Source organism: Cnephaeus nilssonii (assembly GCF_951640355.1).
Source record: "Cnephaeus nilssonii genome assembly, chromosome: 19".
Lineage (NCBI taxonomy): Eukaryota > Metazoa > Chordata > Mammalia > Chiroptera > Vespertilionidae > Cnephaeus > Cnephaeus nilssonii.
In genome coordinates this window covers 31,129,736-31,151,559 of record NC_137090.1, presented here as the reverse complement: position 1 = coordinate 31,151,559, position 21,824 = coordinate 31,129,736, and the positions used below count along the sequence as shown (strand labels likewise).

At 37.1% G+C, this 21,824-nt stretch overlaps 2 protein-coding genes across 11 annotated transcripts in view; one reads left to right on the top strand and one right to left on the bottom strand.

Annotated features, from left to right (window-relative positions):
- Positions 1–21,824, top strand: part of NF1 (neurofibromin 1) — a 232,559-nt gene that overhangs the window by 134,672 nt on the left and 76,063 nt on the right. For all 10 annotated transcript variants that reach the window (XM_079799233.1, XM_079799237.1, XM_079799232.1 and 7 more), the window contains 2 exons: positions 2,287–2,433; positions 5,365–5,475. In XM_079799233.1, coding sequence (XP_079655359.1) covers positions 2,287–2,433; positions 5,365–5,475 — 258 coding nt within the window. The remainder of the gene's footprint in view (positions 1–2,286; positions 2,434–5,364; positions 5,476–21,824) is intronic.
- Positions 1–21,824, bottom strand: part of OMG (oligodendrocyte myelin glycoprotein) — a 411,522-nt gene that overhangs the window by 380,955 nt on the left and 8,743 nt on the right. The window lies entirely within an intron of this gene.

Genomic DNA, 21,824 nt, shown 5'->3' with positions numbered 1-21,824 from the left:
CATGGACATATTGAAAATTCTGTTTAAGTCTATAGTATATTTAAATTTATATTAATAAAATTATTGGTCATGAATAATGCTTTTTACTTTGCATCATCTTAGAATTAGAATTATGGTTTGGAAAAAGAAATGTAGAAATGTAGACACTTTATAAAATTATCTAGGCAAAGGGTAAGTCATCTTAAATGATCAACAAGATTCAGAGGTTTTTTTTAAAAAATGTTAAGCTAAGAAAAACAAATTAGCCTTTTGGGTTTTGTGGTTTGCAAACTATCACACGTAATGTGCTTTGAGACAAAAGTTTAAATTTACTAGAAGATCATTGAGTATTGGCATCTGAAGAGCAGCATACAAAAGAAGTATAGAACATACTACAATAGAGATCCATGTCTACCACTTAGCTTTAACACTCATTTTGCTGTATTACTTCAGATCTTTATATTTTATTTCTTGGGGAAAAAAGATATTTCTTCTTTCTGTATAACTGACAAAATAAAGAAACAATAGGTACATATGTCATAGATATAAAAATACAGTTAAGTGTGTTTTCAAATTTTATAGAAATACTAGAGGCCCAGTGCACGAAATTCTTCTGGGGTTGGGGGGCAGTCTCCTCAGCCCAGCCTGCACCCTCTCCAATCCGGGAACACTTGGGGGATGTCCAATTGCCAGTTGGACATTCCTCTCACAATCCAGGTCCACTGGATCCTAACTACTCACTTGCCTGCCTGGCTGATTGCCCCTAACTGCACCCCTGCCAGCCTAATCACACCTAACTGCCTCTGCCTGCCACCTGGTCTTCCCCAACTGCCCCCCCATGCTGACCTGGTTGCCCCTAACTGCCCCTCCCCCTGCTGGCCTGGTAGCCCCCAACTGCCCCCCCACCGGCCTGGTCGCCTGTTACTGCCCCCCTGCTGGCCTGGTCGCCCCCAATTCCCCTGCCAGCCTGATCGCCCCATGCAACCTGCTGTTCAGTTGTTCCGTCATCCCTCACTAACACCCCTGCTGACCTGGTCGCCTCACACAGCCTGCTGTTTGGTTGTCTGTCCGGTTGTTTCGGTCATGACAGCCCCTGGCTTTTTATATATTAGGATATTGAATATAGTCTCTTCACACAATATTCTATTTGATAATGTCTTATTTAGCTTATGTTAATATTTCATTGACTGACTATGTCAACTTATTTTTTCTATTTCCTAATTGATGGATACTTATGTTTGTTTCCTGTTTTTCACTGTTTTAAATAGTGATGTAATAAAGAATTCCATACTTGTGTCCTTGTATATTACCTAGATGTATAATTGCAGCATTCTGGGGTATACAAAGTCTCAACTTTACTAGATACCGTCACATTGCTTTTCAAAGTGTACATGCTAATCCACACTTTGACCAGCACTGTATGAAAGTACCTCTTTATACACATTCTCACCAATGTTTGGCATTAGCAGATTTCATTTTTTTTTTTTTTTTACCAATTTGACGTTTGTGAAATAATATTTTGTTATCTTTATACTAGAGGCCTGGTGCACGAAATTCGTGTACTGGATGGGGGGGTCCCTCAGCCCAGCCTGTGCCCTTTCACAGTCCAGGACTCCTTTGTGGACATCCCTCTCGCAGTCCAGGACCCTTTGCTCCTTACCGCCACCTGCTTGCTGCTCCTTACCACTTGGCTCACTGCTCCTTAGCACTGCTGCAGAGGTGGGAGAGGCTCCCACCACCACTGCTGTGCTTACCAGCTGTGAGCTCAGCTTCTGGCTGAGTGGCACTCCTCCTGTGTTGAGTATCTGCCTCCTGGTGGTCAGTGCGCATCATAGTGACCAGTTGTTCTGGTCGTTCTGCCATAATGGTTGCTTTTATTATATAGATAGTTTTAAATATTCAATAGTTATTAAAAATCTATATTTACCCTGGTTAAGCAGAAATATGATATTAGGGACAACATGTCTAATTCTTATGTAGTTGTTTCTCAAAATGGATTATTTTTATCCTGAGAAAAAGTGGATCAGAAGGTTACTTTTACTTACTAATTGCCCACTTAATGGTAATAGATTAAGAATACTAGGAAAATAAGAATTATTTATGTAAATTTTGTATTTTGGGAGTGATCCTATTTCTAAGAAGTCTCAGTGTATAACTTATAACCCCTGACATCTTTTTGGCGCTCTTCACAAATAAGTAGAAACCCCCAACTGACAATGGAAAAAAAGGCAATGAATGACACTCTAAAGAAATGTGTACTGCTAAACGTGAACTGCTCCATTTTTCTAAGCAGTTTGTTATATCTAGGGATCACAAAGCTGTTGGAAGACGACCTTTTGATAAGATGGCAACGCTTCTTGCATACCTGGGTCCTCCAGAGCACAAACCTGTGGCAGATACACACTGGTCCAGCCTTAATCTTACCAGTTCCAAGTTTGAGGAATTTATGACTAGGTAAAGTACCACCTTGATTGCTTTCTTTTTGGTTGAGGTGCAAGGTTTACTACTAGGCCAGCTGTTCGATATGCTTACATTTTTGATAGAGGATTATCAGGAAAGATGTACCTAATAACTAACTACATTGCCATGTTTGGGGATTTAACTTCTTTCTTAACTTTTATATTGTTGAAATATGCTTTATTTTGATTTTCTTATAAAAATAACAATATCTTATTGCATAGTACTTTGTCATGTTGCTTTGAGGTGTTTTGCATTAGTACTTATAAAAGAGTGTGGATAACATTATTTTCATATTATAGTTAAAGAAAATACAATAATATTGTAGTAACTATTTATGGGGCCAGGTGGGTACTTGAAATATTTGGGGAACCACTTTGTGAAGTATATGATTATCTAATCACTACGCTGTACACCTGAAACTAATACAGAATAATATTGAATGTAAACTGAAATTGAAATATTAAAAAAGAAAAAATATAGCTCAAAATGAATAATTAATTTGCCTAAGATTCCACATCTAATTCATAGGTCCTTTGGTTCTAAGTGCTGAACTCTATACCACACTGCAACATTTTTCAGAACCCTCCTAAAAGTTAATGGTATTTAGATTGAGGCTCAGAAAATTAGTATACTTCAATATTGCTATAAGATTTTACATATAATGTGCCTGGCATTGTAAGTGTCTGTTATTAATCATATTACATATACAGTAATTCTCCCTTATCCACAGTTTAGCTTTCCACAGTTTCAGTTACTTGTGGCCAAATGTAGTCTGAAAGTACTAAATGAAAAATTCCTGAAATAAATAATTCATAAGTTTTAAATTATGCATTGTTCTGAGTAGTGGGATGAAATCTCGTGCTGTCTTGCTCTGTCCTTCCTGGGATGTGAATCTTCCTTTGTTTAGTGTATCCACGCTGTATATGCTACCTACCTGTTTGTCACTTAGTAGCTGTCTCATTCATCAGGTAAACTATTGCAGTGCTCATAGTCAAGTACCCTTATTTTACTTAATAATGAACAAAGCCATTCACGTAACTTTTATTACAATATGTCATTATAATTGTTCTATTTTATTATTAGTTATTTTGGTTTTTCTCATACTGTGCCTAATTTATAAATTGAACTTTATTATAGGTATGTGTGTATAGGAAGAAACAATAGTATTTATATAGGGTTTGGTACTATTTGTGTTTTCAGGCATCCACTGAGGGTCTTGGAATGTGTACCCTAGGAATAAGGGGGCGTTACTGTAGGTCATAGTAATTTTTATACACATGACTTCAATTCTTTGATATTTTTGAAAAGTGTATGAATTCATAACAATCTCCTTTCTAGCTTAATGTTTATGTTTAGTTCTGTTATATTGTTCTCAGTGTAACAAATGTTTATTCCTATTAATTAAAATGAATATTTTCCACAAAAAGCTTTCATACTGCCTTATTGAAAATTACATAATGCAAAAATATAAACCTATTTTTTATTCAACACTCCTTAGGATGTCCTAGCCATTTTTCTAAGGAAACCTCATTACTCCTTTTACCTAAGACCCTACATTCCATTACAAACAATCTTCTGTGCTTTTGATGACTAAATGATTTAATATGTGTAAGATACTTAGAACAGTGTCTGATATACTATATATAAAATATTTAATAAATGTTAGGTGTTATTATTGCTCTCTTCTAAGTTCCCATTAATGCTCTTTAAGACCCATTTTTCTTTTTCTTTTTTTAATGATGGTAGCTTTATAATTTTCTCAACTATAAAAATTATTAAATTATTCAAAACAAATCTAAAGAAAAAAGTTAAAATTTTTTGTTACTTGGCCTCTTAGAGATAATTCAGTTAACATTTGGCAAATAGTCTCCCACTCATTTATATATATGTGTACCTATTGCCCTTACCAAATAATATCTAGGTTATTCCATTAATATTAAACAAATGTTAACCAGGTACCAGCAACATTGTGGAATGAGATAATATAACTTCTCCTCTCCCTCATGCCCCAGATACAAGACACATAGAAATATTAGGTAAAAGAAAATATATTTTTAAAATAAGTTATTTTAAAAATATACAGCTGGAAGATAATTTCTGAGCAAATGAACTAGCATCCAGTCAGGGCAGAAACATAATGAAATGGAAAATATGAAAGAAGTTAACAGAGGTTAGATGATAGAATAGGAAGGCCTAATGTATCTAGTTGGTGTTTCAGAAATAGAGCTTAGAGAGAATAGTGAAGAGGTAATATTTGAAGAGACAACAGATGAGAATTTTCCAAGGTTGCTGAATGACATAAATCGCAGGTTAAAGACACACACTGAGTGTTCAGCAGAATGAATAAAAAATAAATCATGATTTTTTCAGAAATAAATCCATATGGAAATTTAATATGTGATAAAAGTGGTATTCAGAATCAGGCAGATTAGAATGGACTGTTAATAAATGGTGGTGATACAACTGAGTAACTATCTGGAAAAAGATACTTATACCAGTCATGAGAATCAACTCCCGTGAAGAAGAAAATATGGGCAAAGGAATGCCTTTCTCACTCATTCAAAATCAATAAAGCAGAAAAGAGTTGATAAACTGAACTCTTAAAAATCAATAAATACTCAAAAGTTTCTTTCTGGAAAAAAAAAATACCATGATTGAAAACAATTGTGTGTTAAATATCCTTGTCCACTAGTTTTCTTAGGGTAGTTCTAAGAATTACTCTTTGTTGTTCAAAGAGTGACACCTTGAAAATTTTGGTACATGTTGTCAAGTTGCCCTTCAGAGAGAGGGAGAAAGACACCTATCTACCTCTCTTAATATTTTGTCATTTTGCATATTTTATCATTGGTCTAAGTGTAGATTTTCCTAAGTACTCAATGGACAATATAAAGCCTATGACTCACTCTGTTCTTTTTTTTCTTGCAGGCATCAAGTACATGAAAAAGAGGAGTTCAAGGCTTTGAAAACATTAAATATTTTCTACCAAGCTGGGACTTCCAAAGCTGGGAATCCTATATTTTATTATGTTGCACGGAGGTAAGAAATACTATGTTGTAGTTTCTCTTAACAGAATTTTAAAAAATGATAGCAAATGTAGAGAGACAGCAAGTTTGGTTTTCCCCATTTGACTTTACTAGAATTGAAAACAAGTTTACCTGGGAGAATATAGCTGGGTAACTAGCCATCCTGCCCCAAAATGATGCTCAATGTATTAGAAATTGCTTTTCATACTACTTATATTATATTGGCTTCTCTTTCCTACATCAGTTTAAAAAAATGTTTTTATTGATTTTAGAGAGGAAAGGAGAGGGAGATAGAAACATCAATGATGAGAGATAATCATTAATCAGCTGCCTTCTGCACACCCCCTACTGGGGATTGAGCCCACAACCTGCCCTGACCAGAATCGAATCGTGACCTCCTGGTTCAACCACTGAGCCACACCACCTGGGCCCTACATCAATTTTTTTATACTACCTACAGTGGATTAATTACCAAGAGTAAAAAATTACAAAGAATCTTATGTTTTCAGGTATATTCTGAGTAGACAATATCCACAACATGATAATCAGTGACATTTTTTAAAAGCAGAAATGAAATTTTAAGTGTCTTTCTGATAATTTTTAGTAATATGCTGTATAAGACAGCATCAGTGTGATTTAACAAATAATTCAGAGAAGCTGTAGGAAATTTCTCTAAAGACAGCATAGGTGACAGCTTGGAAAATTGATTGTTAATTCATGCTGTCTTCAATTAAAGCTAGTTCCTAGAAAGCTGTTATGGAAATGATGTGAACTCCTTCTTAACAATAGATATGATGCTTGCATTGCTTCCCCTTCCATTGTTTTTCTTTCTGCTTCATTCTGTCTTTCTTTTGAGAACTCATCTGTGACATTATTTGGTCAGTTTAACTTTTTCCCATTTAGCATGACATAAACTCATGGTTAATTGAACCTTAGAGACAATGTGATGTAATAGAGAGACTATCAGCTTTGGAATCTCAAGGACTTTAATCTTAGTTTTGCTATTTGCTTGCTATAGAAATTACTCTTTCTGAGTTCCTGAATTTAACATAAGTTAAGGAATTATGTCAGTAGACTTAATACCCATGGGTGGCAAAAACTTGGCAGTGTGTAAAAAACAAATGGAGGTTGAGAAATAATGGGAAAAGAGTGAAGAAAGGAAGGTGGAAGATGGGAAACTCATTTAATCAGATAATTCAAATAGCGTTAAGACCAAGAAGTCCCAAGAACTGGGTTGTTAGGGTATCAAGAAAGTATAGAAACTTGCATTTATCCTTAGCTTGCCTCTTTAACAACTCTTCACCTTCCCATGAAAGTCTTCTCTCCAACTTCATCTCAGTTGCTGTGTGTAAATTACCTAAGGTAATTTATTTTTTTATAATTATAAAATGAACCGTATTTATATTCTAACCTAATCTTTAATATAAGTAGTGTATTTTAACTTTCCCTAATTTGGCTAAATAATGAAAAGTGAAACATTGGTAAGAGAGGTAAATAGATGTGTGTCCTCCTCTCTCTTTAAATTCTTACTAGTTTATAAGTAGCAAAGATTTCTCAGAAACCTCAAAACAGGGCATTTTCTTCAGGATCAGATACTGTAAGATTGTGTCCCTTCTCTATAATGATCTAGAAAGGCCAAATGAAGATAGGATGGGCCTGATGCATACACCCTCTGGGGTTAAATCAGTGGGATTTTCAGGAAACCTATCTAATATAGTGACTTGAGGGTGCTGAGGATTCCCAGCTGTACTGCTTATTAGCTTATAATCGTAGGCAGCAGGGTCATATTGAAAAACAAACACTATATATATATATATATATATATATATAAAGAGCCAGGGTCCATAACATCCACAACGACTGAAGGCTCGACCTAATGCCCAGGCTGCGTATGCAGCAGGCTCCGGTGGGTGGGGACTTGTGGCATCGGGGACGGGGACGGGGGAGACTGGGCCGGCACTCACACTCACAACAGCACACACACAGATACACACAGCGCCCACCAGCTCACAGCCTTTTCTCCCTTTCTTCCCCTCCCTCCCAGCTGGCTCTGGGAGCCTCTCTCAGAATGAGGCCCCAGGGCAGGCAGAGAGGGTGGAGCTGCCCCCACTGGCCCCTCCCCCTCCCAGCTGGGAAAGAGGAAGAGGGAGAGAGGGAGGCAGGGAGGCCTGGACTGCTGAGAAAAACAAAGAGAGACAGAGACTGGGAGAGACTGGCATGGAGAGATGGAAACAAAATAGCAATATTAAAATATTTCCTCTAATTAATTCCCGGGCCACTAGTAAGAAAAATAAAAGAAAACCTCAAATATACTCTGTACCGAATTTTATAGGTCACAAAATCTTCATGGGAGAGGCAGATAGGAAACTATGACTCTGCTGCCAATTTTAGATTTTCAATCCTTTCAGTTTTTCCTTAGACCTAGAGCTCTTCCTGGCCTCATTTTCATCTGGTGGGGAGCCCGAGCTCCAGGACAGAAGAGCACACCGTGGCTCAGAGCAGAGAGCTCCGTTCCTCCACAGACAAGGCCAGATGGTAGTGAGGGCCTTGTCTGTAGCGCTAACTTGTCAGAGAACACTTGGTTCTCTTTGATATTGCTGTGATTCTGTGACTTAGACTACCATGTGTTAGTCTTTTGAGCTGTGGATTTCAGTCTCCTTCAGATAGTCCACAGACATGTCCAAAACTTAATTCACTGTATATTTAAATCAACTTCTTCACACCATATTCTCTTTCTCAATAGCATCCCCATCTCTTCCCATTCTAGAAACCCTAATCATTTAAAATTCTTCCCTCTTTCTTTTACCTTCCTCACTATCAGTTACTACATTTTGATTTTAGAAATGATATCTTGACAAATCAATTAAGTTGTTTTAGTTAGGCCTTTACTATTGCAAAGAAGTCATTCTCTCAAGATGATAGGCCTCAGGAAACACATGCATTAAAGTAGATTCTGAAGAGAAAGAAAAAAAAGGCAGATTCTGCCCAGTTGGAGGCATAACTGGCTGCCCGTCATACTTTTTGACTCTCTCTTGACTTCACATTCAACTCTACATCATGATTTTCCTCTTTATGTATCCTTTCAGCTTTAGCTCCAGTAATAACTCCTTTATTACCTCAGTATTGCACACTTCAGATTCCAGAAAGGAACTGTGGTTCAGCTAAAAAAATAAATCTCTGTTTGGAAAGCATTTAATGCTAGGTACTGGCTAGGTAGTAGATTTCTGGCTCTCTAAGTCAAGAACATGCTTCTAGCCCAGCAGTCTTGTGATTCAAAATGACTACCTAGTGCTATTCCTTCATCGGGAGCTGTCTTTAGGTATGTGTTTCAATTTTGTGTGTGTGTGTGTGTGTGTGTTTTTGTTCTTTGGATCTTAATTATTTAATGTTAATTTTAGGTACCTTGCAGATGTATTTTGAAACCATTTCCCCACTACCATCACGGAGATTCTCTTACTAGCTCTTACCTATACTAATGCAGCATTATTCTCCTACTCCTAATCCCCAGATAACTACTTCCAGTTCACCTTAACGTTGCTTCTGGAGGATATTTCCACAAAACTAATCTCATCTCTCTCGGTGTGTCACATAGCACCATTGACTCCCCGTATAAAGCCCAGGTTAATTCAGGTATGCAAGGAAAGGGCTCCTTAATTTTGACCTTGGTTAGTTTCTAACCTTTTCTTGCTATTTGCTCTCATATACTTATGCTCCTGCCCTGTGGTAGTTTAAGTGCCATAAAGACAAAAGGACAATTGTTGCAGTGTTGTTTATAGTGGGGGGAAAAGGTGAAAACCATTTAACTATGTTTCAAAAGGGAAATTATTGAATAAATGATGATAGTCTCTATTATGGAGTAATATGCAATATGTTAAAGTTTATTTTGCAAACTTGTATAAGCCAAAAGGAGTATCAGTTGACACATGTACCTAAGAAGATCAAGAGATGGACTGGCTTCTTGCATGACTACATGCAGTGCTTAGAACTGTGTCACCTGGAGAACATCTGTCTTCTCTGTCTCTTGACTCTACTTCCTTTGTGTTGATTTTATTCTTAAACAGCTCTTCCTAAACTGGTTACAGTGGTTTGTGTTCTCCCAGCTTAACAACCCAGTAGAAAAACACCTGTTTCCTAGTAGTTACAGCAAAAGTGCTGGTCTTATTGGCCTGGCTTAAGTCACATGTTAATTCCTGAGGCAATCACTATAGCAAGGGGAGGAGAGGTGGTGGAATTTCATGGTTGTCTAGGTCTGAATTATGTGCCCATTCCTGACTGGAGCTAAGTGGGGAAGCCAGTCCTACTCAAATTGCATGAACTGGAAAGAGAAGATTACGGAGCAGGGTTTCCCAAGGGAAAGTTGGATTGCCAATATCAGGATGAGGAAAATGGGTTCTGTGCTGGCAAACGTAACAGAAGTCCTCTAATGCTGCTTTCAAAAGACCCAGAAGCATGATTCTGACACATACAGGGTGCAGAGTAGAGAGAGAGTGTGTGTGTGTGTGTGTGTGTGTGTGTGTGTGTGTGTGTGTGAGAGAGAGAGAGAGAGAGAGAGAGAGAGAGAGAGGTATAGACTGAGCAATAATACATATTAAATAATGCTCACATTATCTCAGGGGAGTCTGATTGGAGGAGGTAAAGAACCATTTATAATATTTTTGTTATATATCTCTGTACTGTTAGACTTGTTGCCAAGAGCACATATTATTTTGTAAGAATAATTTATAATAAAAGCGTTATATGCTAATTAGACCCAATGACCTTCCGGATGAAGCCGGGGCTGCAAAGGAAGCAGGGTCCCAGGTGCCTGATGGCGGCCGGAGGGAAGCCGGGGTCCAGGGTGCCAGAGGGAAGCCAGTGCCGGCAGCCGGGGAAAGGAAGGCCTACTCTTGCACAAATTTCGTGCATCGGCCTCTAATTAAAAATATAAAACTTAAAAGTTACAATGAAGAGTCGTCTTCTTGAATACTGAAATACCTGGCAATTGCTTCTTGGGTGGTGGTAGTAATAGTAATAGCTAACATTTACTGAGTGCTCTCTCTGCATCAGACAAACTGCATATTACATAATTTTTCATTTAACCCTTACAATAACTTTCTGAGGTATTGTTAATAACAGTGATTGACATGTATATAAACTGAAACTTAGAGCAGTTGCTAGTCATTCCCAAACCTAGCCAGCAGAATGCCCTGGAGAATTCAAACAAACATTTCCCCGGCCCTACTTTGGGATGCCAAATCAAAATATCAAAGGTAGAGCCTAATCTATATATTTTAACAGGCACCCCAAGTGATCCATTTGTAGGCAGTTTATTACCGAAGTTTGTTTGGGAATCCCACTGGTTTATGTATTTAACTCATGGTAGCACAACTAGTAAAGAATCAGAGTTGGGTTTCAAACCTTAACAACTACACTGTTAATAGGGTGGTTATTATCACTGTTAAAATTCAATACGAGGTTTGGGAGTTAGATTAACCTTTGTAGAATAGCATAAAAATCTCACCAATAGTTATGTGGCATCTTTCTATAAGGAAGAATTCTGAATTCTAGGCATCTGATTTACAAATGACCTTTTGAAATACAAAACAAAGGTTTACTCAAAGCAAGAGAATCTTTTCATTGGAGCAGCTGATGTAATGCATTACAAAGATTAGCAGAATAAGCATCATTTTTATTTTAATAACATATTACTATTATACATTCATGAAATATAGTGACACAGGTGTATTATTTCATAGAGCACTGAAAAAATAAAATAATATAAGAACAATACACATTACTCTTCATTCCCTACCCCCATTCCTCTCACATACACAAAAACATACTTTGGTTAAACACCAACATCATTTCTTCTCTTATGCTTTTAATGCAAAGATCTAATTTTCAATTCAATTTTGCAAACATTGGTATTTTGTGCTTTTTAAAAGCATTTATAAGGAAGGAAGTCATATTAAAGTAATAATTAAGCTTACACAATTAAAATTTGCAAACAACTAAATTAAGCTAGGATAATGATAATTTCCTAGAAGGAAGTTGAAATAAATTTGATTTTCCTACTGTGCAGATGATAAAGGACTGAGATAGGAATGCAGACAATTCAAGTCCACTTCAGCTTCATTGCACACAAAACAGCAAAAATATTACATAGAAGAGAAAGTGAATGTTGTCCTTTGGATTCAGTGTGGTGCCACCACTTTTCACAGTCGTCATCTTCATGGTGGTGGGTGTCTTTGAGGTCACTGATGTTTTCAGAGTCTTGGGCTTTGAGGTTGTCTTCGAATTCGGGTTTGTCTTGGAATTTGGACTCATTGTGGGATTCAGAGACGTTCGGTGATTTGAAGTGGCCTTGGTAGTCAGGTCTGCCTCAGTATTCGGGTTTCTCTTGAGTTTTAAGGTCATTTGAAAATTTGTAGTTGCCTCAGAACTCAAACTCATGGAATTTGAGACTTCCATAGAACTTGAGGTAGTCGTTGTCCCAAAAGTGTTACCAACAGACAGAAGGCAAAGGCTGATGAGTGATAGCTTGAACATCATTTTCCTGTTTCAAAATATTTACAGAAATTTAGTCTAAGACTTGAATGACAAATTTAAGAACTAATAGCTTTGTTAAAAGTGGAGAAAAATGAAGGAACCTTCTTCCCATCACTGGGGAAATGCCACCATTTTGGTTCATTTAGAAGTGATCAAAATTAGCCCTTTCATTTTACAAATGGGCTCAGATAGAAAAGCATATCCTCTGAGGATGCATATCTAAAAATGACCAGAACTAGAACTTGAATCTGAGTCTTAGTCTAGTGTATTTTAGAAGTGAACTGTGAAGACATAGTACAGACAAACACCAAAAGTTTAATAGTGAGCCCTTTTTAAATTACAGCTAATTTCCTTTAGCCTGTATTTACCTCTAATGCCTTGCCACACTTCAGATAATGCAACTGGCCCATGTTGAGCATATTTAACTATTCTTTTATTTTTAAACTTAAAGCTCAAATTTTAATTCTAAAAATATAATATATGTTAAAAGTTACATTTGGTTTTAATATGTCATTGAGAAAATGGCAGTTTTTTACCTTTCAATGTTTTTTTCTTTGAAGATGAAGAATGCAGGCTTTCTCCAGTGTCCTTTGTGGAATCTGATTTCTTACTCACTGTGTGCTGTTTAAATATAATAAGAGAGGAAGTCACGTGTTCTAAACTTGACCTGCCATTTGCTCTTTGGAAATATCCTATTGAGTGTTTTCTAAACAACTGGTATAAACAGATGGACTTTGGCAGAGATCAAGGAATTCAAGTCAAGTCTTTCTAAAGACTACTTGCTTATTTCAAGAACCCAGTGAATACCACTTTATTTCTCTTATCCATGTATACATTATGAATTTCTTCACTGGATTGACTCTTAACTAGAAAAATATACACTATTTTGCCTGCTGTGATTATCATAAGTTAAAATCAAATAAGTATATTAGAGGTAGATGTCTATGTTGTGTTTTCCCTAAAGCATCTTGTATATATGTTTATAGGGTAGTTTCTGGCTATGGTTATTTTGAAGTAGGAATATAACGTTCCATAATGTAATTTCTAGTACATAATCAACATCACCTTTTAGAAAAGGTTAAATTTTACTCATATAAAACTAAGGATTGCTTATGAAAGTGATACTTTCATACTGAGTTTACAAAGATTGTTATAATACATTAAACCACCAACATTGAACCACTTTAAGTATACTTTTAAAAGGAATTTCATCTTTTGATCACTCCTTTTCCTTAATAACTAGTGTACAGGGAAGTTGGATTGTATTACCACATTGGCAGGCACCCTTTAAAAATTGCAGGCTGTGAACAATGGCATTGACATACAAGGAAATTGCTACATAAGTGGCAGAAGTACAGGTCGGAACACGTTCCTCACTTGTTTTGCTTTGCTTTGTTTGTTTTTTTCTCCTAAAGGAATAGAGCCAGTGCTAGCTAAATCCTATTTATATGGTACTTATATACAACTGGAGGTTAGCATGATCATACCTAAGAAGTAAACATTAAAAGCCTCTTAGCAACCAGAGTTGATATTATAAATCAGAGTACTAAGATAATGCACAAATAACTCTTTATTGATGCCTCATACACCTGGATCTCAAATTACTTAAAATTCAACATTTTCCCCTGCCTATTCTTCTACCATGTTATATTCTCATAATCTCTTTCTCAGTTAATTGCATCATTACCTAGCCAAATGGCTCTCCAACCTTGGATTGCTCATTCTCTTCTTTTTCTTACTGATTTTAAGGTGCACAGGCCTCTTGATGATAATTAAGTAAAACTTTAAGTTCTGATCTCTCCAGTACTCAAATGCCCCCAAACAAAAATCATTCACCATTATTCAGACCCTTAAATACCTTCTACCTCTATATCTTTGTGCATCCTTCCCCACCTGCCCAAAGTACTTCTTCCTCATTCAAAATTCTGTCCTTCCTTCAGGGTCTAACTCTTGATGGCAGCACCTTTGATATGAGCCTTCCCTACCTCTGTTCTTCACATCAGTCATTTTAGGACCTCATGCTTTTAGAGTACTTATTAAAATCTGATTTGTTTGTTTGTTTTTTGTTAAGCCTCACTCGAGCATATTTTTCCATTTTTTGGCTATTATGAATAATGCTGATACGAACATTCATGTACAAGTTTTTGAGTGGGCAGGTTTTTTTATTTTATTAGGAGCAGAATTGCTGGGTCATATAGTAGCTTGATGTTAAATCTTTTCAGAAACTGCTGAACTGTTTTCCAAAGCCACTTTATCATTTTACATTTCCACTAGCAGTATATGAGAGTTCTAATTTTCTACATCCCCACCCAACACTTGTTCTTGTCTGTCTTTTTAGGCAATTTTTGATAAATAACTCTTTATTAAGCCCCTGCAAATCTTAACTACTATTTAACAAAGACCATGTTAGAATATGATTTTTCTTTATTTTTCAATTAGATATAATTGACATATAACATTATATTAGTTTTAAGTATACAACACAATGATTCACTATTTCTATATATTGCAAAATGATCACCACAAAGAGTCTAGTTAATATCCATCACTACATAGAGTTAAAAAACTTTTTTCTTGTGATTTAAAGATTTATTCTCTTAGTAACTTTCAAATATACAATATAACTAACTAACTATATTCACTATACTATACGTTACATCCCCAGGACTTACTTATAACTAGAAGTTTGTACCTTTTGACCACCTTTACTCATTAATCCCACCCTTCCAGACCCCCTTACCCCCACCCTGGGAAGTCACCAATCTTTTCTCTGTATCTATGAGTTCTGTTTTTTGGTTTGGGTGGGGTTTTTTTTAGATTCCACATATAAGTGAAATCATACAGTATTTGTTTTCCTCTGATTGACTTATTTTACTTCTCATAATGCCCTCGGGTACATCCATATTGTCACAAATGGCAGGAGTGTTTTATTTTTTATGGCTGAATAACATTCTGGATCATTGTATACCACATTTTGTTTATTCATTCACCTATTGATGGACACTTAGGTTGTTTCTATGTCTTGGCTATTTAAAATAATGCTGCAGCGAACATGGGGTGCACAGAATATAATTTTTGTTTACTTATTGGACTTGGAGTTCCTATGTCTTAGATTTCTTCTTATGGATACACACAGAATCTAGCAGAGGATGTGGCATTTTATAGAACACTTAATAAAGGAACCTAACTTTTCCTTATTGCATATATGTAATCATTTAGTGATAGTGTTAAAACTAATCACCAGTTTTAATTATAGGTACACATGACTATAGTTTGAAAAAAGAACATTTGATTTAGAAGAGTGATTAGAATTGGAGTTCTGAATTGAGCCAGAAGATTTCTTGAGTAGTTTTATTTTTTTGTGATACTTGGTTTAGAGAAGTGTAGTGGCCTTGGATGTAAGTGAAACAAGGTTTCGGTTTACTCATCAAAGATGATTTAGTGATTGATATGTACTGATTAATCTAGTGGTTATGGCTTGACAAGTACTAGATGGTAAGTGGCTGCAGTCCATCTCTTGCTGTGAAAAAACAGTTGTTTTTTCAATCAACTGTGGTTCACCTCTTTCAGTAGACCCTACCTAATAAAATAGTAATATGCAAATTGACCGCACCTTCGCTAAGCCCAAGCCACGCCCACCAGCCAATCAGAACAAGTATGCAAATTACCCAACAAAGATGGCGGTTAATTTGCATACGCTGAGGGAGGGAGGAGTGAAGACTGAAGACAACTTAGAAGGAAGAGGGAGGAAAAGCGGAAAGCAAGGTGGCTGCCAGAGGGAAAGCCCTGGTGGGGCGGAGCGGGGCGGAACGGGCCGGTTGGCAGCGGCACGTGGGTGCAGGCGCGGCAGAAGCAACAGCGGCGGCAGCGCATGCCTCGGCAGCGCACACCTCTGCAGTGGCCATTTGCAGGATTCTTCCTGCAAATGGGCTACTAGTAGGTATATAATCCTTAAAAAGAAATAATCTTGAGATATACTTACAAGGTTTGATTACATAAAACAACATGGGAAAATTCTAAAACAGGAATCTAAGATTAAATACAGCCAAGTGAACATTGTTTCCTTCTAAAGAGTCACTGTTAGAGGTGATGATGCACTTACTTCAAACGCTGCTGCCATTTAGCACAACATTTTAGGGAAATACATTTTTGGAAGTACTGTCAAATGAAACATGTTCTTTTTAAATGCGATAGAAAAATTACATGTAATTTTTTTTTTTTTTTTACAAACAAGGCAAAAATTTTTGACAAGTTGAATAATACTATTTTTTGTTTTAGAAGAGGTTTTTTTTTTTCCTTGTGTGACTTATAAACTGGCCCTTAGTAATATTTGAAAGGAGGGACCCAAAGATGTTTTCAGTAATGATATGTTCATTGGAATACGAATTTAATGAGTCAAGCATGATTGCTTTGAAGAAAAATACAGAAATTTAGATGTATCACATATTTAGGATTAAAATCAATTTATATTCAACTCATAGTTAATATATGAAGGTGTTTTACTAGTGCCAGGTGACCTCTGATCCTTTGGTTAATTTTAATACATTTTAAAGACACTTTAGCTTGTACAGTTAGTCTCTTAAGTTCATATTTAATACCATACAGCTTTTTTTTTTTTAACTTAGTGTCAGGGCAAGGGAGTCATAATACTTCATCCAAATATACTTTGTTAAAGCAAGAAAGATTTTATGTAGTCACTGTAGAAAAGCCATACCATCAGGAAATATTAGAGCCTATAAATAGATGAAATTACTTTTATACATTCATTTGCTTTCTTTAATTATTTGTCATTGGTATGAAGAAATACAGTTCAGTTACTCATGTCGAAGTAATAGAACTGGGAAGTGAATGTGGCCATGTGCCAGTTACTCTTAAACTATATGTGTCTCAGATGCAATAATGGTTGCTGAGGCTTTGGTTGGCAAACAAAAGCCTTCCCAGTGGTTATTGTGGTGCATGGCATCCTTGTTTTCCCATAATGATGCTTTGTGTTTTGTTTTTCGGTCTCAATGAAAAGCCATTACATCTTAGTTTATTTTCTGTTGAGGCTTGAGGCAAGCATTTGACAGGCATTTGAACTCCCGCAGCCTTCCTGAGTGTTCAGTTTGTTTGAACTGTGACTATGGGCAACAAAATAACACAAAGTGAAAATCCACATTTCCCGGTATTGAGTATTTCCTCAGATTTATCTGATACTTGACTTTGAGATACCCATGTGAAATATTCAGATATCTAATTTTTTACTGATAAATTATATTTCCCATGGGATGAATAAATCACTAGCTATTTTAAGTATGACTGAAGAGGGCAAATACAAGGGAATTATGTACCAATTTGGGTTCAATCATTTTTATTTTTGATCTTGTTAATTACCCAAGCATCTCTTAAACAAGGGATAGCAGTAACATTTAAAATTTTTATGCAGCACCTACAAAGTGCTGAAATATATACATGATTTAATCTATTCTTTAAAATTCCCATATGGAACACTTGTTCTTAACTATGTAGATTTTTACCAGAAGACACATTTAATTACTTGCCCAGGAGAATAACACAGGTGACAAAACCTTGCCTCATGCTCTTTCTGTTAAACCACAATGTGCTTTAGAATTGTTTTTATCTAAAAAGAACTATGCAGTTTTGCTATTTTTATTGTGTATGTGTATGTTTAATTTCTGTGCTTTGAGCTTATCAATAATTTCCAACAAATTCAGACTATCAGGCCACGGTTTATAGAAGAGATAAATGGGTGTATTGAGTATGTCTCAACTGGTTCCTAAACATGTTTAACAGAGTTGGGGCTGCTGAACCAAAATGGCATTTCTTAAAAGTTGAGCTACTTAAAAACCTCACTTTATACCACAGTTTTTCAAAGTGTGAAGCAAACTAATCTGCTTAACACATTATTGACATATTGAGGTGGCATTTGTTTCTGTTTCCCTGACTCATTCCCCTGAAAAATCTACCTGTACTAAATTGTTCACAGATATTAGAATTAACCTTTCTCTGGAAATTGTTCCAAAGGTAACAGTTGTTCCACTGCCCAGACCTAATTCTTATATGACAAGCACCATCAGCCTAAACAAATCCTCTTTCATTCTTAACTTTTCTGTGATCTCTGTTTTCTCTGGACTGTGAAGCTATAATTTTGAACTAATGGAAGAAACGTAGATTCTAGAATAAGACTTGGAGGTTTGACATAGTCTGTCTTAAAGAGGTCATTGTTAGCCCACCAGACACATCTTTGACCTGTATTAATTCATTCTTTTATTTATAAATTCAGATCAAAATGGTCAAAAAAACTAAACTCCTAGGAGAAAGAGATATTTAAACTGAAATGAAAATGATGAATGAGGCCCTGGCTGGTACAGCTCAGTTGGTTGAGTGTCCTTCCATGCACCAAAGGATTGCCTCTTAGATTCCTGGTTGGGGCACATGCCCAGGTTGTGGGCTTGATCCTCAGTAGGGGGCATGCGGGAGGCATCTGATTGGTGTTTCCCACATTGATGTTTCTTCTTCTTCTTCTTCTTCTTCTTCTTCTTCTTCTTCTTCTTCTTCTTCTTCTTCTTCTTCTTCTTCTTCCTCCTCCTCCTCCTCCTCCTCCTCCTCCTCCTCCTCCTCCTCCTCCTCCTCCGCCTCCTCCTCCTCCGCCTCCTCCTCCCTCGCCTCCTCCTCCCCCTCCTCCTCTTCTTCTTCTTCTTCTTCCTCCTCCTCTTCCTCCTCCTCCTCCTCCTCCTCCTCCTCCTCCTCCTCCTCCTCCTCCTCTTCTTCTTCTTCTTTTCTCTCTCTCTCTCTCTCCCTCTCCCTCTAAAATAAATAAAAACACTTTCTTTTCTTTTCTTTTTTTTTTTTTTACAAAGGATGAATAAGGGTTTTCTAGGGGAAGAAGAGGGAAGGGAGCGAACCAAAGAGGACATGCATCATCTATGAAAGCCTGGTGGCAAGAGAAGTAGGTTAGAAGGGCAAAAAAGATATTTAGTTTAAAATAAACAGTAAAATAGCAAAACATTTTAAGATGATACTGTAAAGGGAAGCAGTAAGCCATATTAAGAGTTTAGATTTTATTCTGAGACATTGGAAATTATTGAAGGTTTTTGAGAGAGAGAGAGAAAGAGAGAGAGAGCAGAGCTTGTCTGGTTAGATGGGGAATAGTCCTGACAACAATGACCAGGTAGAGCTAAAGTAAGCTAATTCAATATAGATGTGCTTCCAAGAATTCTGATAGTACTTTTCTGTGTTACTTCATGAGACCCTCTAGTGAAGTAACACACACGGCAAACTCATTAGTCAACAGCCAAATATCAACAGAACAATGATTGAAATTTCTCTTGAGAGCCAAATTTTTTAAACTTGAACTTCTTCTAACACCACTTCTTCAAAATAGACTCGCCCAGGCCGTGGTATTTTGTGGAAGAGCCACACTCAAGGGGCCAAAGAGCCGCATGTGGCTCACAAGCCGCAGTTTGCCGACCATGGCTCTAGTGTATTGATTGACTACCCCTACCTATTTACAGTTCAATTTGCGTCTTCTCATTTTCTTATTCTCCTACTCAGCCTTAAATCCCTTGGACAGCTGTTCCAATAATTCTTTTCTTAGATCTCTTACATTTTTCAAGGACAAAGCAGTTAATAAAATAGTTGGTACACAGTATTAGCATTTTGGTATATTTCTCTTTTTTGTTGTTTTTATACATAGTTCTATAAAGATGTATGTTTATATCCTATATTTTTTTGCTTATCTTTATAGTATTTACATTTTCCACATTTCAGACTTTAAAAGAAACTCTTCATAAATATTTTATTGGACACATAATATTTTTGTCAAGTAGATCATCATTTATTTAACCAATTTCCTAATGGTAGATATTTAGCATTGTTTCCTTTTTCCTTGCTGTTAGAAAGAATGCTATGATTTACCTAGAATTTACTACATTAAAGGTTAAATTTTTTCAGGTATTTAATCATTGTTGTGTTGCTCCCCCCAACCCATTAGCTGGTGTATTAAGTTAAGAATATGCAAATTATGACCTGCTGAATGAGGAGGCACAAAACACCCACACAGAGTCAGCAGGTAGCTCCCTCAGCATCCCAGGTCCCACCTTGGGGAAGTGAAAACCCTGGGTGTTTTTTATTTGAGAGCTCAGTTCTAGTACTCTCATAACAGGAAATAAAGTCACAAAATTTCTTTTTTCTTTTTGTTTTGCTTTTTAATTTGTCTTTATTGTTGAAAGTATTAGAGATGTCCCCCTCCTTTTTTCCCGATTAACTCCCTCCACCCTCCATTAAGTCACAAGATTTATTACAAATATCAGAAACATGGGGTGGGGAGGGCACAATCACCCGGATGAAGAGTACTTCTCCATCTCAGGTCACCAGAGCAGGCAGGATAGCAGGCACTTATAAGTTGGTTGGGGTAGTGATCACTAATTTTTGAAAACTCATCTCTAAGTGTTTATTTTAAAAGCTGTGTCAGGAAAAGCAAAGTGGGAACTTATGGTGGGAACTCTGAACTCAGTCCTTACTTAAATGTTTAGACTGCATATATACAGGATTATCACACTGTGAACTGCCTAGGCAGCAACTCAGTGGAGCTGTTTTCTCATCACAATTGCCAACTGCTATCCAAAAGAGTTGTACTGATAATATGTGATGTGGCCACTCCTTCAGTCTTCCCCAGCATTGATCTTTATTACATCTTTTAAAATTGCTTGCTGATTTAATCATGAGATGGTACCACATTTTATTTCTATTTCTCAATTATTATGTGTTGGCTATCCTATCTAATAAAAGAGTAATATACAAATTGACCATCACTCCAACACACAAGATGGCTGCCCCCATGTGGACACAAGATGGCCGCCACAAGATGGCCAGCAGTGGAGGGCAGTTGGGAGGGACCAGGCCTGCAAGGGAGGGCAGTTGGGGGCAATCAAGCCTGCAGGGGAGGGCAGTTAGGGGTAACCAGGCCTGGCAGAGGAGGGAAGTTGGTGGTGACTGGGCCTGCAGGGAAGGGCAGTTGGGGGGGGACCCAGGCCTGCAGGGGAGAGCAGTTGGGGGGGTACCTGGCCTGCAGGGAGGGCAGTTAGGGGCAATCAGGCTGGCAGGGGGAGCAGTTAGGCATCAATCAGGCTGTCAGGGGAGTGGTTAGGGGGTGATCAGGCTGGCAGGCAGAAGTGGTTAGGGGCAATCAGGAAGGCAGGCAGGTGAGCAGTTGGGAGACAGCAGTCCTGGATTGTGACCTACCGGGATCGGGCCTAAACGGGCAGTCGGACATCCCTCGAGGGGTCCCAGATTAGAGAGGGTGCAGACTAGGCTGAGGGACACACACCCCCGTGCACGAATTTTGTGCACCGGGCCTCTAGTATTCCCATATATTTTTCAAGCACCATGCTTCCTATCTTTTAAGTATACTGTTTGTGTCCTTTGCCCATTTATCCATTGAGAAACTAAATATTTTTCTTGTTTTTATGAGCTTTGATTAACAATCTCCTTTATTCTCTTTGAATATTTTTATCAGGCTCATTGTTTCAGCATAAAGAAATTTGAGGGTTCTGTATATAGACAAATTTATTGAGGATTTCTTTGAGATTTTTTTCTTATTCTAATTAAAAAAAAAAAAAAACTCACCCAGAGATTTAGAAATATTTTAAAATTCTTAAAAGACTTCCTTTTTTAATGCTTTCCTTTTTATTTTTAAAATATATATTTTTATTGATTTCAGAGAGGAAGGGAAAGGGGGAGAAAGATAGAAACATCAATTGGCTGCCCCATACTTCAGCACGCCCCACACTGGAGATCAAACCTGCAACCTGGGAATCGAAATGGCAACCTCCT